At 47.4% G+C, this 20,520-nt stretch overlaps 1 protein-coding gene across 1 annotated transcript in view; it reads right to left on the bottom strand.

Annotated features, from left to right (window-relative positions):
* The window catches only part of LOC146796394 (vomeronasal type-2 receptor 26-like), a 699,855-nt gene that overhangs the window by 367,524 nt on the left and 311,811 nt on the right, over positions 1-20,520 (bottom strand). The window contains exon 3 of the mRNA XM_085628963.1: positions 8,721-9,012. Coding sequence (XP_085485089.1) covers positions 8,721-9,012 — 292 coding nt within the window. The remainder of the gene's footprint in view (positions 1-8,720; positions 9,013-20,520) is intronic.

The raw sequence follows: 20,520 nt of genomic DNA on the forward strand, positions 1-20,520 counted from the left end.
TTAAGTTTACTCTTTCCCCAGTTAGAGCTCTTTTGTTTTACAACTGTACACTAATCTGTGTACACTGGGTACAGCTCACCCAGCCATCCCAATGCGCAGGCAATGACATTCGGCACCGCACATGCTCACAGCAGAGCACACTATTTCCCCCCACATGGGCATGCTCGCAGCAGGATACTCTTCTGGGAATGCTCACAACAGGATACACTGCTCTCCCGCCCATGTGCAGTACAGCCATGACTCAGCGTGTCCTCGCACAGTCTGTCTTCTCTGTCCTTCCCCGCACAGGTGTTTAGAATGATACAGCCTACATTTATAGCACAAACACAGCCGAGGACAGCTCAACGGAGCCCGCAGAGATGACTGGAGGCTCAACGCAGACACTGACCGAAAGTATCATGAGTAAACCAAGCGCTTCAGCTACAAGCCGGGTAAGCTCTTTTTCCACAGGTCCCTAACCCCCTAAGGATCCTTTATCTTCCCAAGGTCCATTCCTCTGCCGGACTACTCCATGGGGCATGTTTGGCAACAAGCCAACGTGAGGATAATCTTCCTTTCATGCACTTTCCACCGTTTTTTTGTGTGTTGATGCGCTTACGATGCTTAGCCCACCACAAAACTTCGTGTACATATGATAACTCTCACCTTAGCCATACCACCAATATGGCTACACCATTTGCCGCTTATTTATCGTCTACACAGCACAATAGATATCGGCAATCAATCTGTCTTGTGAATATGTAACCATACTGAGACTCTCCCCTGTATGTGTGTCCTGTCATACTTGTTGTATGTCCAGTAATGCTCTAAGAGGGAATCCCCCTCTCACATGTAAAGCACCTTAGCGAGTGCTACACATTTCTCAAAATTACACAATCACTTAAATGTAAGTAATTTGCACCTACACACTTTGGTCCTGAGGAAAGCCAGTTTAACTCATAAAGGCCTGGCTGAAACATGTAGACCACACCTGGATGTAGGAAACCCTAATTTACATTCCTATAACAACAAACAGCCTTTTTTAATGCTAGCAGTGACCCAGGTATTAAAATATAATTTACCCTCGGGTACTGGGATCCCTGCAAAGCTTTTAAATAGTCACCTTCACGTCACTACACTGCACACTCAGATACATACCTGCTCCGCTGTATCCAGGCGTCGAAGCACACCCGGGACACACTCGGTGTCACTGGGATGGCCCGATGATGAAGCATGCCACCAACTAGGTTGGTGGGTGAGGGCTTCATGAACAAACAAAATGGTTTGTACTCTGCCTTACAGTCTTGAGTCTATGTAAATTCACAAATAGGCTAGTCCTTTTTGATCTCACATATTTTATGGATTCAACACACAATTACTAGCCTGGGACACATGTGCACACCTATCACAGCATTGGCCACACAGTGTCCCATGGTATGTAAGGATGCATTCCCTGTGTGTGGGGGGGGGGCACATTTGGTGTTTTGGGTGGCACTTTTGTGCAGCCACTCCCAGTCTGTGCATGTGTACATGGGGGAAGAATCCTTTGTGTGTTGTGCACATTACCACTATGATGTGCTATTGTACAGTAATGGGAATGAGTCACGGACACAGTTTCATGTTGGATATGTTTGGGCCATGTCACATACACCCTGAGTCGAGGGGGTGATGGCATGTACGTCACAGTGCAACCTGTAGCCACAGTACTGATGTGCAACCACAGTCTGTGTGCCTGTTGTGTCTCAGATGTGTCTGATCAAATGTACCCAATGGGTAACAGTCTCCACATCCATGTGGTATATGCATCAAGCTTGATGGTGTGTGTCTAAGAGACGTACATGTAGGGCCAGCAGGAACAACAGTGGCCACTCCCTGTGGGACTCACGCTTGCCTTGTGGTGTGTACGTGCTACGCTATGTCCATGCCAGTGTCGATGTGGCAATACAGGGACCCTGGGTTTCTGCATGGCTAAGATCTGTGATGCCTGTGAGACATCAGGCCTCACTTGTCACTGTGGTGTGTGTTTGTAATGTCACAGCAGTACATTGGTCAGGTGACACAGCCAGATGATTGGCCATTGCACTACATGGGACTCATGTGGACGTGTGGAATTGAGATGTGAGGTGATGGTCATGTAGGTGACATATGTGTCCATGCCCAACAGCAGACACCTCAGTACATTGTGTAATATCTTGATCTATCATGTGATATTGAGCCTGGTCATGGCCACATGGGTGGATGAACTGACAATCTTCCTTTGTTCATCTCTGTACTGCAGGGCACCAGCTGTCCATCGACCGTTCCCAGACCTTGCGACCATGCAGGAACGTGACTGCATCCGACGGTACCGCTTCACCAGGCCAGTGATTGAGGAGTTGGCGGAGCAGTTGGTGCCACATCTGCTACCTGGCCGGACATACCCTACAGCACTGACCCCAGAGGTGAAGGTGATGGCAGCCCTGCACTTCTTTGCCACTGGTACCCTTCAGTACACTGTGGCTACTGCTGGTGGTATGTCGCAAACGATGTTTAGTTGGGTGCTACGCGATGTCTTGGAGGGGATGTTGCATTTCCTGGACCTTTATATAAAGTTCCCGAGCCCAGCTGAACTCCCTGAAATAAAGGATGCCATTTATACACTGGGGAGGATGCCGAACGTCATCGGGTCAATTGCTGGAAGACATGTGGCCCTGATACCACCACAGGCACATGAGCAGACATACCGGAACAGGAAGCACTACCACTCCATCAATGCTCTGGTGGTATGTGCTGCTGACATGTCCATCACACGTGTGTGCACGGTTCCCTGGTTCTGCTCACGAAGCCTACATAATGAGGAGTAGTTGCATTGCAACGCTGATGTCACAGATGCCAGATCAGCATGCCTGGCTTGTTGGTGTGTACTGAATGTTTCTCATTGTGTGTGTTTGTCAATGTTGTATTCCGCACTCGTACAATGCTCAGCTACTTGTTCATTTTTGTGTGTGTAGGTGACTCTGGATACCCCAACATGCCGTGGTTGCTGACACCCCTCCGGAACCCTGTGACATCAGCCGAGCATCGCTACAATGAGGCACATGGTCGGAGCAGGAGGGTGATTGAGCGGACATTCGGCCTACTGAAAAGCCACTTTCGCTGCCTGGACAAGACCGGAGGTGCCCTCCCATATGATCCAGCAAAAGTGTGCAAAATAATCCTTGTATGCTGCATGCTACACAACATGGCAGTGCGGAAGGAGGTGCCTCTCATCCAGGATGTCGATGACCTACCTCCGCCACCTGTGGAGGATCCCGGCCTGGGCCAAGATACCAGTGATGATGAGGATGAGGGTGACGTCTGCTCACAGCTCATCAACAACTTCTTCACCTGAATGTGAGTTTCCAGGGTTGTTATGTCAATGTATGAAGTTAGCCTGGAATGTGTTGTGGCTGCTCTGTTGTTGTCTGAGTGTGTCTGTGTGCCACTTGACCGGATGCGTGCAGTGATGTGTCCATTCAGGTGGTGTGTACTCCACAATAGGGTAGTACTGCTAACTTGTTTTTGTGTAGGTTTCTTGCAACATGTTTTGTGCATGTGTATTGCATTTCTCTCCTGTTCTGCTGTGCTTTTGACTGTGTCTTGTGTCTGTGCTTCCCAGGGTACTTTGCCTGTTGTTTGGTCAACACTGACCCCCAACGCCCAGAATCCAATCCCAGGGCTGAAGTTGTCAATTCCCATCAACTGATGTACCACACATCCCTGGACTTCAATTCTCCGACAGTTTGTGACTGTGTGTCCACTGTTACGTAGAATTACCTTGCAACTTTTGTGGAATAAACATGTTGCTGATGTGTAATGAACCTGTGCTATTCTTTGTTATGTGCGTTGTCTGTCTTCCCACATCTGACTGACATCTGCTTACCTCACCTGTGGACTTGTTACCACTGACTGGGGTTGGTGTTGTGTCTGTGCATGCCAATGTGTTTCAGGTCAACCTCATTGTGTGGAATGGGTGACATGGCCATGGTGAGTATGTGTTGTGGTGCCATGGTGGTGTATCTCCCTCACATGTGCCACATCACCATGACTCACGTAACGTTGGTCACATTGTAGCAGTATTTGGCATGCATTGTGTTGTGTAGCAGATCGACATCTCCTTGACACATGACAAGTTGGAATCACAACAGAGGCAAGTATGGTGTACTGGTGAGTTTATTTGCGAACATGTGTGAGGAAAGTGCACAGGATGGTGGGTGCTGTACATTGGTTTTGGAATCCAAAGTTCACATTAGAGTTGGATGTGCTGGTTGATGAAATGTCCAGAGTAAAGTCCACATTCATCTGCTACATTGGCCCAACATGAACCCTCCATCTCATGTGGGCGAGTTGTGTGTGATTGGACAAGGTGAAAAGGTTGCACACAAAGGACATTGCCCATGTGCAGGGACATCTGCATCTCACATGTCCCTCTTCGGACGACCCCTCTTCTTTCGGGGGGGGGGATCCTCAGGTGCAGGCCTCTGCAATGCATGGGACTCTCCACCAGAGTCCTCCGCCCTCCCTGTGGCGCTGGCAGATGGTGTTGCAACAGATGTTGTGGCCACACAGGGAGGTGTGAACATGTTTGTGTTGATCTGGCGGAGGCATTGGAGTATGTCCCGAAGCACCGCTGTAAGGGCATCCCACTTGGCCTCCATGCAGGCATGGTGGGCAGCCTGCTCCTGTTGCATGTCCTTGAGGATCCCCACTACCTGGCCAAAATCAGGGGGTGCAGATGTTGGTACTGCTGGTGCTGCATGATGACTCACACCGGAGGGGCCAGGTTGGTCGTCGTCATCCGAAGAGGACAGAGACAGAGTCAAACCAGAGAGCTCAGCGTCCGCCAGAGTCTGGGACTGGGGAGCCTCATAATTTGTTGCTGGGTGCCCAGCACCACCTGTGTTTGGAAGAGACACACAATGTGAGTTATGTTTCTACATGCATCAATGGATCACAAACATGACATTTTCTACTTTTCTAACAGCTGCCTGCCTGTACACTGCTTTTCTCCAGCTTGTCACGGACAGAGTTTGATATTGCTGTTGGCCATTTCCCAACATGGCCTTGTGCTCCCCACAACAGAGCCCAGTGTCAGACATCTTGTCAGTCCCTTCCCACTCCCTGTGGGGTGAGCATGGTTCATTGTGAGCTTGCTGGGCCATGTGGGTGGGTGGGAAATGTCTGTGACTGCAACTCCCATCATGCTCCTGGCTACACCCCCCTTCCCAGCATGCCCATACTTCCTTCCTCTTGACTCTGCTTCCCTGTGAGGGGGTGTGACAACAATGGCAAGATGGCTGACTGTGAAGTCCTGGTGTTTGTTGATGTCCATTTCCCAGCATGGCCTTGTGCTCCCCACAACAGAGCCCAGTCTCAGAAATCTTGTCAGTCCCTTCCCACTCCCTGTGGGGAGAGCATGGTTCAGTGTGAGCTTGCTGGGCCATGTGGGAGGGTGGGGAATGTCTGTGACTGCAACTCCCATCATGCTCCTGCCTACACCCCCCTTCCCAGCATGCCCTTACTTCCTTCCTCTTGACTCTGCTTCCCTGTGAGGGGGTGTGACAGCAGTGGCAAGATGGCTGACTGTGAAATCCTGGTGTTTGTTTGGCTACAAGTCCAAAGAGAGCCCCTGTGCTTCACACAGCAGCACCCAGTGCGGTGTATCTTTAAGTGATATTTCACTACAGTGTGAGTCAGTGCATTCTACCCGGTGAGTTGTGTGGAGTTTGTGTTGAGGGGTGTGTGTGTCTCCACATGCTGGTAAGTATGGTCAGAGCTGTCAATCCTCCTTCCCACCCAGCCAGACTTCCCACCATGAAACGTGCTTCCATTGTAGGGCGTGCAAGTTGTCTTTCAGGATGTCAGTCAGTGGTGTCCTGCTTCTGATTTGCGCATATGCCCTAGCAAGGCCTTGTGCTCCCCACAGCAGGAGCCAGTGTCAGCCATCTTGTCAGTCATTTTCCACTCCCTGTGATGTGGGCATGTTTAAGAGAGGTCTTGATGGGCCAATCAGGAGGGGGAGAATTATCTGTGACTACAGGCCCCATCATGCTTCTGGATACACTCACTTCACCTGCATCCCCACTATTCCTTCCTGTCAGTCAGCTGCACTGTGAGGTAGTGTGTTTGTGGTGGCAAACTGGCTGGCAGTGTCTATTTAGCTTTGTGCCACTGGCTTGCTCTATTTGTTTGTAGGTTGGTGCATGTCATGACACAGTTCCAAGTCACTATGAGATGGCAGGTATTGTGTTTGTCTGACTGGCATACACATCTTGATATGATTATCTATTGGTTACTGTAGCTTTGCTTGCGGTGCATGGTTTCACTGTCCCCTTGCCACACAATCTTGGGTATGTTGTTTGTGTACTCACCAGGCTCTGGTATGTCTGTTAGCCCATGGACGCTCTCTGGTGGTAGGATGTCCTGCACCTTCTCCTCCCAGGTCCTGAAGTAGACTGGTTTGGCAGGAGGGCCACCGCCGGTGCGCTGACTCAGGGCGTGATCTTTTTCGATGAGTTTCTTGACCCTCCTGCGCATGTCATACCACCTGTTCTGGATATCGTTGTTTGTGCGCCTTGCTTGTGCTTGAGCGTTCACCTTGTCCACAATCCTCGCCCACATCTTTGTTTTCTGTGAGATGGGGGTCCTTTGGACCAATGTACCAAACAAATGTGGCTGTACTCTGATGATCTCATCTACCAGCACTTCTAACTCACTATCTGTGAACTTTGGATTCTTCTTTGGGGGCATGGTGCTGGGTAGTGGTGGTGAGTGATGTGTGTGTGAGGGTGGGTTGGTGTTGGTTTTGCTGGCTGTATGTGTGTGTGCTTTTGGATGAGGTGCTGATGGTGTGTGAGTTGTGTGATGGGTGAGTTGTGAGTGTGTCTGTGGTTGCTGTGTAATGGTGTTTGCTGCTGGCTGTGTCTCCTGTTTGCAAGGGATGATGGTAGTGATTGTAGTCCTTTATATAGGTGGAGTTGTGGGTGTGTCTTTGTCCCAGGTTTTTTTAATTTGCTATTTATTGGCTTTGTCATTGCTTGTTTGGTCCTTTTTTTGTCTTTTTTCTTTGGGTTTTGTATGCATGAAGGAGACGTTCTTCTGACGGATACGGACGCTGCTGTTGTCTCGTGCGGGCTTCTCCGCCTCGTTCACGCTGCCTATCTTCTGTGTTTCATACGTGTCAGTCGCGGAGTTCTCCATTACTTGTGGGCCCGGCTGTCTGTGCGTGTCGGTCGTGCGGCTTGGTCTCCGTGCGAGTCGGTCTGGTTTTACACGCATTACATCGTACTGCGCGGAGCGGACATCGCGGATACGTGTCGGTCGGGTTCATTCCGGGTTCGTGTCAGTCGGTGAAATTCGCGTCGGTTTACCGTCCGGATCATTATTTTCCCTACGGCTCGGTCGTACGGCTTGTATTCCGTACGTGTCGGTTGTAATTCACTCACATTGCATCGTACTGCACGGATTGTACGGCGCTGGTCCGTGTCGGTCGGTATTTGGTCCGGGTCCGTATCGGTCGGTTCATTTTGTGGCCGGAATCGGAATCGACCCCAAAGTAGTATATTTACATGTGTGAGAATCTCCCCACAGAAAACATAGGAGAGGTGGAGATTTACATTTGTGAGTTTGTGAAATGCATTTTAAATTACTACTTCACATAAAAAAAAATGTAGTTTGTGAATCAGACCCATGACCTTCAAGTTGCAGAGGGAATCTCTAATAAAAGAGCTCAAAAGGTTGGGTGCCTTCTATAGGGACACAATGAGTACATGTTCCAAAGCCAGCAAAACGGCTTGACGTGTTAATTTATTTGCTTGTGGGTGTGTGTGCCCTCAAGTATTTTAAACTTTGTTAAGTATTTTCTTTGTTAAGTATTTAACTCGTAGGCACATGAGAGAGATTTGGCGAGAACATTTGTGTGTCTGCAGCATAATCTCAAACTTGTGATGTTCACGAAGCAGTGCAATGTATTAGGGTTTCACTGAAACCAGATTAAAAACATCAGCATATTATAGGGGGCTGTGAGCAGCAACATGCAAATGTGACAGCATACTAGATTGCAAATTGTACAGTTAGTTTTACATTACATATACTGCTTACACTATATAGAGTTAGGATTTGAGAAAAGGGAGAATAGTGAGGTGTTCATGATTACAGGTAATGTGATCACATGCAGAACCTGGGATAAAACAAAGCTCTGCAGGTTCTTCGGTCATAATGAACTAGGGAGCAGAAGTCTGTTAGTAACAACATGCAACCTGAATGTTCTAAATCCTGTGTGTAGCATTCTGGGGTTTAGTCTGTCCTTTATAGAACTGTAAACACAAAAGTGTGTAGAAGTGTGCAGAGTAGAAGTCAATCAGAGAAGAATGATGCTTTGAAGGTGACTGGAAGATAATAGGGCGGCTCATGAGCATAGCCTCTCTCAGTAGATATGGTACCACAATATCTCAGTTGAAATATCAACCTAGAGGTATATCCAGATCATTATATCAGCTTTCAAAACTATTCTCACATAAGAGTTATCAACAGCAAATCTACACTTACCTTGACCATAGTTGGGAGTTGATATTAACATCCAGCTATGTATGTCAGCTGATATTTCAAGGTCGATTTTGTGGTGTACGGCAGATCAGTACTTATTTAAGAAGAGCAAAGAGGAATCATTCATAAGAGAACTTATTTGTTATTCCTTAACCTATGCCACAATGTTTTCCACTTACCTGAGTGTACTTATAAAGCTTGGTTAAAGTGTTTAGCGCAAAGGAAGTCGGTGATGACGAGTGCCCAACATACGCCACCAATTGTTCCTTTTGCCTACAGTTGTAATTTGGGACATTCAGATTTTTCCCAGAAAGAAGCTGGAGACCAGTCTGCATCACAGGGACTGGACTTGGACAAGCGTCATATATCTCGAATCCAAGAGTAAGATTTGGTAAAATATTATTGTTTTTGTTGATCTCTTCAACCGCAAATCCAAACGCCAAGTGATGTCTCAAGTAACGAAAACTGTAGCTGCCAAATAAAAGATTCATTACAGGTCACACATTTTACTTTCACAAGTACTGCTATTTCACTAAATAAATTGTGAGAGAGTCTTTTCAGCAAGGGTTTATTTTCTTCAAAGATCAAGAATGAAATGCAGTGACTACACCATGCAGTGAACCTCAGTTATTCTTCAGCTGAAAATAAGCAGTACATCTGTTCATATCAAAAACGTGCGTGTCAATCACATTTATTTTAGTTTTATTGAATTCATTTTTAGGTTTGGCTGAAGACAGCTTTTAGCCATTTCCAAGACATTCTAGTTACCAGTTCTTTATAATGTACATAAAGCGGGCTTTGGCTGCACCCGGAGTAGTATTTCCATCACCTCATGATTTTGGCTCTTTAAGTGTCTCATTCTATCTCTAAAAGAGCATCACATATTTTGCCATAATTAATTGCCTATCTCGTACATACAATATCACTAACACGACATATATCACCATCAATACGACTACCATCAATGGCAACACATATACTACCATCACCATCAAAACTAATACCACCATTGCCACCACCAATACCATCACCAACAACACAAACAAACACAAACAATGCCACTAATACTACACCGCAACCAAGGCTATCAATACCATATCATACCACCTTCAAAACCTCTTCCAATAATATCACTGCTGCAAAATTGATTACCAAAACCACCAAAGTACCGAAAGATTTAACAACTAATAGCAATTCCACCACCACCGTATTCAAACTCACTATCGATATCACCAATTCCACCACCAATTCCACACCACCACCAATACCACTGCAACCAATATCCCCAACAAAACCACTAAAATCAACAATCCCTCCACCAACATCACAACACCATTACCAGGCAGCAAGGCTAATAGGTCTAGCTTTAATGTGTTATCACATGGAAATACATTTCTGCATTCCTATTTGCATGTTTTGTCATCAAGAGTTTTAAAAGCTGTTTTGTTTATGTTATGTTGTTTTCACTCCTTGCCCTTTCCCAGTACCTCAGTAACAAAACAAATGTGATTTCAGGTTTTAGGTTATTCGCGTGAAAAGTGATCAATAATGTAATGTTATTTGTGGTAAAATAGCACATGCTGTCACTCTGGCTAGCCCTATCACCATTATTCTAATGGACCGACATCCATGCATTACCATATCCCTGAACTCTTGAGAGAAGGGATCGCAACTCATTTTTCACATTCCTGCATGCAGTACATTTCCCCAGCACACAAAATACTAATTGTTTCTAAATTTACTTCAAAGTTACCTTATATTTAAAATTCTCCATTAAAATGAAAAGAAACTACAGCTGTTCGTCTTAATACATAAAACATGTGATCATCAAACCTGCCCCCCTGTTCAGAAATACTCAGTGGCAAACTTGGTCAGATCATTTAACTTGTCATAAGGATGTTACACTGGTTTAAAAAGTTGTCCTCTTTGGCTCTCAATACACATTAAGGGCTAAACCACAATCTCAGTGCAAACTCCTGTTTGCACAGTGATCTGAAATATGAATTGTGTGATAATTATCACCGTCACTGTTTTTCCCTAATGGTACATACCAGATGTGGTGAATACCCCACCATATTCCCCCTATCTTGTAATTAAGGTCCTACACTCTCTACTGGTAGCAAAGGTTAGCAGCCTTTACTTACTCCAGATATATTTTGTTTTTTATTCCTTAAATAAAGCACACAATGCATAACTTGCAGTCAGGCAGCAAACAACAAAATGTAAAAAAGAAAAAAAAGGCAGGACAATTTTTCCACCTATGCACGTAGGATCTGGTACAGCATCCCTGTATCCATCAGGACTACACTAACACTGCTCAAATTTAGGAAAGAGTTTAAGACTCGCCTCTTTAAAGAACACTATACCACAATGCTGGACAAGATGTCCTCCAGGTGAGGCACTCCGTTCGGGAGCTCCCTGGCCAGGGAGTTCCTTTTTGGCCCTGGTCCCCTGGAATCTACCCCCCATGGACCTTTTTTTGCTCACCTGAGGTTCTTATGGACTGCAGCCATTCGGCTCTCCAGTTCCCGCGACCCAGTTCGAGATCTTCTGATGAGCCTCGATCAACATGGTAGATGCCCGGTGGAGCTGTTTAGGCAGCTATAGAGGAGATTGGCTCTGGTTCTCCCCCTCAGCCGTCACCTACGCAGCTGGACATTGGACATGGTTTGTCCTTGTCCCTCCACTGTGTTTTCCTCTCGTCCCCTACCTTTCGATGAGTTGCCGAGGATCTGCTGGTGGCGGAGCCATTTCAGCGGCTGATGACTGGTGGGGTATGCCTTGGTGCCTGGGGATGGGATCGGCTGGGGATCTCCCCTCCTTGCCGTCCCCTACCCTCCGGGTTTTGCTGCAGTTGCTTGTCCTCTTGTACCACCTCCCTAGCGATGACGGAGATGCATGAGTCTTGCTTCTCCCGGCGGGGGTTCAGCTGCGGTGAGTACTGTGGCTCTGCTGACCAGTGCCCCGAGCTTGTTTTGCTTCTTGAGTTTTGGGGAGGCGTGCCCTCCTGGTCCTCGCTGCTGCCTTCACCTCTCCGGGGCTGTTGTCTGTCGGCCAAAACTGACTTTCCCCTGTCTTTGCAGCAATCTGAATGGCGATGCTGCTGCCCCTTGAGCCCCGGGTTTGTGTACGTCGACGACCCACTTTGTGATCGGCGATGTCCTGCCCTCCTCCCTCCATGGTCATGTGGCTGCCTCCCCCATCTGACCCTGCGTGAAGCCTTTGAGTCTGCTGCCTTTTGGTTTTCGTGCTGGATTTTTGTGTGTTCTGCCATTTTGGGTTGATGCAGTCGGTTCCCATGGCCTGGGTCCTCCATCTGGGCGGTTTCGACCTATCCTCATTGTTGCTGACTGCTCCCTGTTCGCCTGTCTGTTCTTTTCCACAAGTCGTCTCCCCCCTTTGGTCTCCTACTCCCCTCCCATCCTTTACTATCACCGATTCACGGGATATTTATGATTGTTGGTCCCCAGCCAGTTTGTATGTCTTTTACTGTGACTGTTTTGTAAGTACTTTCCCTCTTGCCGGTCTGCCTGACTAGATTATGCATTCCTTACCCCTTTTTACCATTCCCCCCTACCTTCCATGCCCCATTAGCCGTGTGTCTTGGCTATGCTATGCGTTAATAACCCATGTTATTGTGCGTTCACTGTTTTTCTCCTATGTTATACTTGGCTCCTGTCACTGATGTAATTTTGTAACTTGTAACTCGCTGATCCTCAAAGCGCTCTGATACCTCCAGGTCTAGCCAGCACTATATAAAACTCTGCAAATAAATAAATAAACAATGCATTTACGGACCACAACCGAGCTACCTTTCCCGTCATTTATTGACTTTATACTTGTCTTTGACCCTCTACAGTGATTTGCTGACTTTCGGCAATAGAATTACCATATACATACATACATACATTCGTATGTACATACTGCTCTTTGAACTTGAAAGTTGTGTGGCCCGCAGTAAACAGTCTATTTAACTTATCACATTACATCACTTAGCATTTCATTCTATCCAACACATCAGCATTTTGTTCGGTACCAATTCCTTTGAAATGTCCAGTGTTCTTTGTTTCCTGTGAGCCATATCAAGATTTGAGTGTTGTCGTCATGGACGTGGAAGAAGATGTTAAGAGACATAAATATTGTTGTACGCCTATGACACTCCACAATGTGTTTGGGCGTAGTGCATAGGTTAAATCTGCTTGCCTGACTTTTTATTATTTGAACCTTTTTTTTTTAAGGCGTGGACCCCACTCTGCAGATTGGAAGGGGCATAGGAGAATATTATGGCTCAACATACTGAAGGCACTTGACAATTGAAGCTAGATCAAAATGCTGAGGAGTTAGCACTGGTCTATTACTTCCAATCAGCCATCCCAGACTTCAGTGCCGTTTCTCATCTGTGTTTGGGGCAGGAGTCAGACTGGTTTCTGCCTAGAACTTTGTTGGATACAATGTATGCTTCAGGCTGAGAGGTGACTGCTTTCTCCAAGATTTTAGAATTTGATGGGAGCCCTGCAATTGGGTGGTTGTAATTGGTCTTCTCTTCTGCAAGCCACTTGTTTGAGGAGGGGTGGCCAGCAGGTAAAATGGGGACTTCAATGATGTATTGAGAACAGTTGACTGGCAAAGCTAATGTCTCAACATATATTGCAGAAATAACCGCAGGCAGGTGTCTCAGAAGTCTATTTCACACCTGAGACCAAACACAAAATTATAGCATGCAGCTATAAAGCCCTGTTACACAAATAACATGAGACCCTTTTTCTAGAACTACGATTCTCAGCAGGCCACAAACTCTTATGTGTTACAGAGATACAACAGCCACCCTGGATTATTGGGCATAACTCTTTGTGGTTCAGGGTGTCCTTACGCTATACAATCATGCTACAATGAATGCTGAAATCAGGACCTTTAGAAGCCTGGACAATATGTACTGGAAAAAGATAAAGAGACTTACAAGTTCTATGCTGAACGTAAACAAAGTCCTGCACCTGAGTAAGTTGTAGGTGAATTGTGGTTGCTTCAAAAATTACATTGGAAGAAACCTTCTAAATTAGAACCTAAGTTTGTTTGCCCTTTTATGATAAAACAGATTAAGAAAACAGTAGCTTTAAGACTGAAGATGCCACAGTCTGAGAATTCACCCACTTTGTTTTGTATCTTTATTTACACTTTGTTCTGCAAAGGCATGTCTTTTTTCGTATCCTAGGCCAGTTTAATTGAATTCAGAAAATGCATATGAGGTGCATAACATCTTGAAAGTAAGAAGGCGGCATTATTTGGTTTGGTCTTGAGAAACAACCCTAGAAACATGCTTCGAATTTTCATGCGCCTTGTCTTTTGTGAGATTGTATGCAAGATATCCCAACAAACCAGGAGCCCCACTGCCGAGACAGTGGGCTTTGGGGTGAGGGCATGGTCACCAAGCATGGCTTGAGGTCCTACTTACTACAGCCCATGTGTGTGGAATTTGAATTTCAACGCAAATAACCATTTCTTTCGTCGGTATTTGTTTTGAATGGACAAATGGATCACAGAGAACTACCCTGAAGTTGTGTTGTTTATGGAAACAGAGTGCAGAACTATTGTCTTCAACCTATACTTGAGCTGTTAGAAGGCTGGAGTTCTATTCCACTACAGTTACCTACGAAGGAACATGGAGGACTCTTCAAGTAGATATGTAACTACAAATGTCATGCATGTGGTAGTAAAGTTTTAGTACACATTTGCAATTGCTGAGATTCATGATCAACAAGATATTAACACTATTAATTTGGAGTTCTATAGATGAGAAGTGAAAACTCATCTTCCGAAAGAGAGAGTGTAGTGATGAAGCTTGAGGTACTTATCTGGAGCATGGTAAGAATACTAGTGAACATGTACATAACAACAACAAACATTTTAGGAAAAATAGGAAAGCCAAAAATACCAAAGGCCCTAGAGGAAGATTCTCTCCCAATTTGGTAGGTCGGTGTACTGACTCTGTGAAAAGTAAACCCTTAGCAGGTCCTTATAGTGTTACCTTAGGTCAGGTTGGTGACGATGGTAAACCAGATGACATATTTGATACTATTCCTAAAAATATGATCTAGGATGAGCAGAAGGCAGACAGTTAGTCAACCTCTCAATAGATCCAAACTGCTAAATGTATTTGCCAACATTAAAAGACTAAGGAATATCTCTACAAAGGACGTGGCATTGGTTGGCTTTAGGGAGATCACCAGGGAAGAGGTAACCAGAGTTTTGTTTTCCTCGAAAGAGGAAAAAAACTTAGTGGAAGCTGATGGTCCAGCCCTGGTGTCAAACGGTATTAATCTCTGTGAAAAAAATGAGGCATCATAGTTATTCCCGTTTTTATGTGAACATGGGTTAAAACAGAACCAGATCTATTTTGGTGGGCCTCTTGGTGTAAATCAGAGATCAGATATTGAGAGGAGTTGGTGGGAACGTGATGGTTCGAAAGAAAGAATAGTTGCTATAACGTTCTCTAACGATAGAGCTATAGAGTTAAGGATCCAAAATATGACCCACTGTCGGAGGTCTGACGAGTCGAGGAGGGAAAGTAACCACAGAATACGTGGGTATATCCCCCTGCGAAAAGAGACGTATTCCTTTATAAACACTTAGGATCGTTACCTTCCGCTGTGGAGTGGTGGAGGGGCAGATGAGAGAATTGGGGGTCAGACCTGAACAGATCCTTGGTTCCTTTTCCATGCAACCCGCCTCACAGTCAGCTGCATAGACGCTCAGCAAGGCGAGGCTACGGCTGCGGCCGCAGAGGAGGGAAGGCAGCGAGCGAGGAAGCCAGTGCGGGGTAAGACAGCGTGGGGTGAGACCCTGCCACCCGCACGCCCGCAGCCCGCATTTTCGCAGCTCAGCAGTTCACTGCCCTGCCCAGCCCTGCCGCGCTCCTCACCTGATTTAGTGGACTCCCGCCACCCAGGAGAGAACGGCCGCAACCCGGTCAAAGACAAAGGTCAAAGACACCGCTGCCGCCGCCCGGTTTCTCACCATTTTTCCAGGCTTGGTCTGGTCTGCTGCAGGCTTGCACAAGTCAAAAGCGTACGGCCAGCATTTCGGTGGGAGCTTTTGGGAGCTTGTGAGCCAGCATCTAGAAAGTCTGGAAAATCTGTAAAGTCAGCAGAAAGTCAGGAGACCCCTCCAGCAGACCCCTCCTGGGAGGAACAGAGCAACGTAGGCCGGGTGAGCGCGGCCGCCATTAGCAGGCGTCCGGTAAGTGAGTTCCCTTGGCAAAACCGCTGAGGCGGCCAGACCAGGTCTAGAGTAGCTTGCAGTTTCGCCGTGTGTGCCCCACTCGCCCGTATTTAAAGCACAGTTTTACGGACTCACAACTCGCAGCTTCTGCAATAATAAATTACCGTATATTTTTGAACCTGAAAATCTAAAGTCCATCTTGTCGACGATAGCTCAGAACAGCACAGGGAACCAGGAAACAAGCGAGTCCCTAAGAGGATACAGAGGCCACAGAGGCTACAGAGAGAAGCAAGAGGCAAAAGGCAAGAAGCAAGAAGTGGGAGTTGAGAAGGGGATTTCCTTACCTGCCTGAGTGTTTCCTGCTTCACCTTTGGCCGCCCATAACGCCCGCAGCGCCGCATTTGACTTTTTTGGAATCCCTGGTGGGACAAGGGTCCCAGGGGCTGCGCGGCTGCCATATGGCTTCCTGCCTTGCTGCAAACACTCTGGGGAGGACCACAACCCCCAGAGTGCATTGCCCCAGCCCGCAGCTGCTGCGAGTGAGGGGGAGGCGGGGCCAACGCGCTTATAGCGCAGCCTCTCCCCCCGCGGCGTGGGGGATTTCCTTACCTCCCACGTGGCGCGGGACGCAGCCCGGACGAAGCTCGGACCAAGGGCTGGCCCGTCTGAGCCCATCAGAGGCCGAAGGAGGCTGGGCTGGACCACCCCCTGTTTGTTGTACAACAACTTCCTGACCCCTGGACTCTGATCAATTTTGAGGCTATTTCTGCTTTGAGGACATGACCTCTAAACGTAAGGCTACTGGACTGAAGGGGGGGGGTTGTAGTGGGAACGCTGGATGCGTTCTTATTAAGGGCGGAATCTGTTTTAACACATAAAATACAGCTTACAGAAAAAAGGCTTTCTTTGGGGACGTATGCAGGGCATAAAAGATCTTCTTTGGGGGCTATAACCTTGGCCAAATCTCCCTTGGGTGACTCGCGAGCTATTGCCTGTCCAAGTTTGGACGCTTTAGACGTCAGTTCAGGTGGGGGCCCAAGTGATGGCCTAACCTCTAAGACAGGGGCTTTGGAGGCCGACAACCCAGGGACCTCAGAATTCATCCAAAGGCCAAGGCTGAGTTTTCCTAGGGATCAGGTGGTGACTTGCTCAGATATGATAGCTTTCACCCCAAAGCATTGAAGGATAACCTACCAGTGGGCCAATTTCTGAGACTGCGAAGAAATTGCACAGACAAGATGAAGTACGAACAACATGCTGAACTATTGACAAACAAATTAAAGACAAAATATTACCCGAAAAAACTGATCCGACAAGCATATAAGCGAGCAAAGAACAGCAACCGAGAGGGACTTCTCGAGCCCAGGATCAAACCTGAGAACAAGAAAATAGTGTGTGTGACTACCTTTGGAACAGAATCAAATGCGATCAAAGGTATCATCCCACGACACTGGAGAACCCTAAACTCGGGGGGACTGGATCTGGAAAAACCATTATTCGCCTTCAGGAGAGGGAAGTCAATACGAGATGCAGTTGTCCATACTCGCCCTAATAAAAGACTCACAGGTACAGGGCAACAACAAACCCTGTGGAACCTTCCAGAAGTGGTAGGACATTTCCCGTGCGGTTCATGCAACGTATGTAGACTAACAACAGCTACGAAGGAAATAGACGTAGGCCTGAGAACCCCGTGGCAAAAACGCACCTTCAGCAACTGCAATAGTAAGAATGTGGTATACCAAATAACATGCAAGTGCAAGAAGATCTACATTGGTATGACTACAAGGAAAGTTAAAACCAGGATAAATGAACATCGAAGTACATTTAGATGTGGCAAAACAATCACAAAAATGATGCGACATTTTCAAACTCAGAATCACAATGAGAATGATTTTACTTGGACGGTGATCGAGAAACTACCTAGCAGTTGCAACGAAGGACAACTACTGAAGTTAGAACAGAGATGGATTTACCGTCTGTCCAGCACAACACTAGGCCTGAACGAGGAAATCCCGTGGACCTCGCTGACGTGAAAAGAATACTACAGAAATACAGATGGTGAGTGGGACGGCTATGACAGCTATGATAGAGATGAACCATCATAACCTGACATTGGCCAATGATGAATCCCCTACAGTATGAAGAAACAGAGGTAATGGGGAGTTACACCATCAACAAGAGGGCTGACTGAAACAGAAAAAAACGCAAGTGAATTAATCGAGTTCGTTTGTATATATGTATCAAGACTGGAAGAATCATCATATATCAAGGCAGTAAAGCTACACTCTGCAGACTCGTTAAGAATGAGGAACAGGACACATGAGGTCCAAGGGTCCTGATCAGCGTAAAGTTTGATCGAAAAAAAAAAAAAAAAAAAAAGAATACTATTTACAAAACTTGGGAAGTAGGATAAAGGATTGCCATGGGTCCCGAGTGGCACAAATGTTTTCCCTTTTTAAAAAACAGAGAAAACAAAGAAAAGAATCTAAGAAGCAGATCAACGCAATAGTGATTGATTATCGCTGAAATACGCCTATGAGACTAAACCACCCAGAGGTCTGGACAGAACAATCGGATATATGAATGAACACGACCGCTACTCCATTCACACAGAGATCACTATGCAATTGACTGAGCGATCAATAAAAAGAAGATACATGCCCCAGTTCAGGCTGAAACATTAGCTTACAGTAAATATAATTCAAATCACCAAAAAGTTTAGTTGATTGTCGCCGCCGGGTTTGAATATCGTAAACAGAAAAAATTAAACTACATTACCCAGAAAGCTGGGCAGACTAACCATAGAGATCACTCGATAACATACAGAGCGACCAATCAGGAAAGAGCAAATATCGCACTTAAGGCGGAAGTAGTAGTGACTCCTCTCCGACGGCAGACGATGTGTCCCGAATAGGTGGTTCAGCGGGTGTCCTCTTTGACGAAGTAAGTGGGGAGTTGTTTGCATGCACCCTGGGAGGTCCCGCTACCTCGCGCGGCAAAACCCCCCCCTCCCAACTTTTCCCCGTTCTTTTGTTTTGTTTGTCGTTTTCCAACCCCCCCCCCCCCCCCGCCCCCCGGCCCCTGTCCCCGTCTCTCCAGCTTCTTGGGAGTCCGGAGCAGTAAATCCGCATGGACCTATGGGGACGAGAGGGGAAGTCGGAAGGGCCAGGGCAGTTGACACACTGGTCTTAGTGGGACATTGAACTGAAAAAAGAATAAAGCTTTATGACATACATGGGTATAACGAGGGTGGACAAACGGGTGAAAGGCAACGATATGATGAATTTTAAATCAACCCAAAACATCGACATCACGAGCAGGCGTTCTCGTAGTAGGAAACGTCAGCCACACAGTGACCCAAATAGAGGCAGCTAAATGCAGTGTAGTCCTTACAAACGGATATATTATCCAGAAAGGGATTGGGTAAACAGACACAGAAAAGCGTAATGTAGATATAACTCTAGAAATACATTAAGCCTGATAACAAGCACGAGCCTAGCAAATATTAGCCATGGGTAGGAGGCACTAATACTACGAGTAGATAGGATGCGTCAGACAGTCAATATACGAGAGGCATCTGTATATGCGACAACACGTATCATTCTTTGTTTTTTCTATTTAGGTGCCGATCACGATCCGGTAAAAAATATCCCCGTGCGACTCGTATCCGGTCTTTTTACCGTACGAATCGTACAAGTCCCGTACGAACTGGCAATCACGATTCGCATGGTAAAAAGTCCATACGAACCGCATTGGGAATATTTCCCCACACGTCCTCGGGTCGGAAAATGTGTCCGACACGTCCTCGTATGATTCACCGTACAAACGTGAAAGGTGAAGTCCGACCGGGGAATCACGATCCATCCCGGGCGTCCGAATGTACAACCGTATGGTGAAAAGACCGTCCGCACCGAACTCCCATAACAACCATGGAGACGTCCAAACAGGTGCCCGGTACGTGCCGTACCCCCCCCTGCCCCCGTAGGTACGCGCCGACCCCCCCCCAGCCCCCGTAGGTACGCGCCGACCCCCCCCCCAGCCCCCGTAGGTACGTGCCGCCCCCCCCAGCCCCCGTAGGTACGCGCCGACCCCCCCCCCAGCCCCCGTAGGTACGCGCCGACCCCCCCCCAGCTCCCGTAGGTACGCGCCGACCCCCCCTGTGTGTACACCCGTGTACGTGTCGAACCCCCCCGTGTACGTTCGAGTCGTACCCCCCCGTGTACGTTCGAGTCGTACCCCCCGTGTATGTACGGTGCGTACCCCCCGTGTACGTTCGAGTCGTACCCCCCCGTGTACGTTCGAGTCGTACCCCCCCCGTGTATGTACGGTGCGTACCCCCCGTGTACGTTCGAGTCGTACCCCCCGTGTACGTTCGAGTCGTACCCCCCGTGTACGTTCGATTCGTACCCCCCGTGTACGTTCGAGTCGTACCGTGTATGTACGGTGCGTACCCCCCGTGTACGTTCGAGTCGTACCCCCCGTGTACGTTCGAGTCGTACCCCCCGTGTACGTTCGATTCGTACCCCCCCGTGTACGTTCGAGTCGTACCCCCCGTGTACGTTCGAGTCGTACCCCCGTGTACGTTCGAGTCGTACCCCCCGTGTACGTTCGATTCGTACCCCCCCGTGTACGTTCGAGTCGTACCCCCCGTGTACGTTCGAGTCGTACCCCCCGTGTACGTTCGAGTCGTACCCCCCCGTGTACGTTCGAGTCGTACGCGCTGGGGGTACGCACCGTACATACACGGGTGGGGGTACGACTCGA

The sequence above is a fragment of the Triturus cristatus genome, chromosome 10 (genome assembly GCF_964204655.1).
Source record: "Triturus cristatus chromosome 10, aTriCri1.1, whole genome shotgun sequence".
Taxonomy (NCBI): Eukaryota; Metazoa; Chordata; class Amphibia; order Caudata; family Salamandridae; genus Triturus; species Triturus cristatus.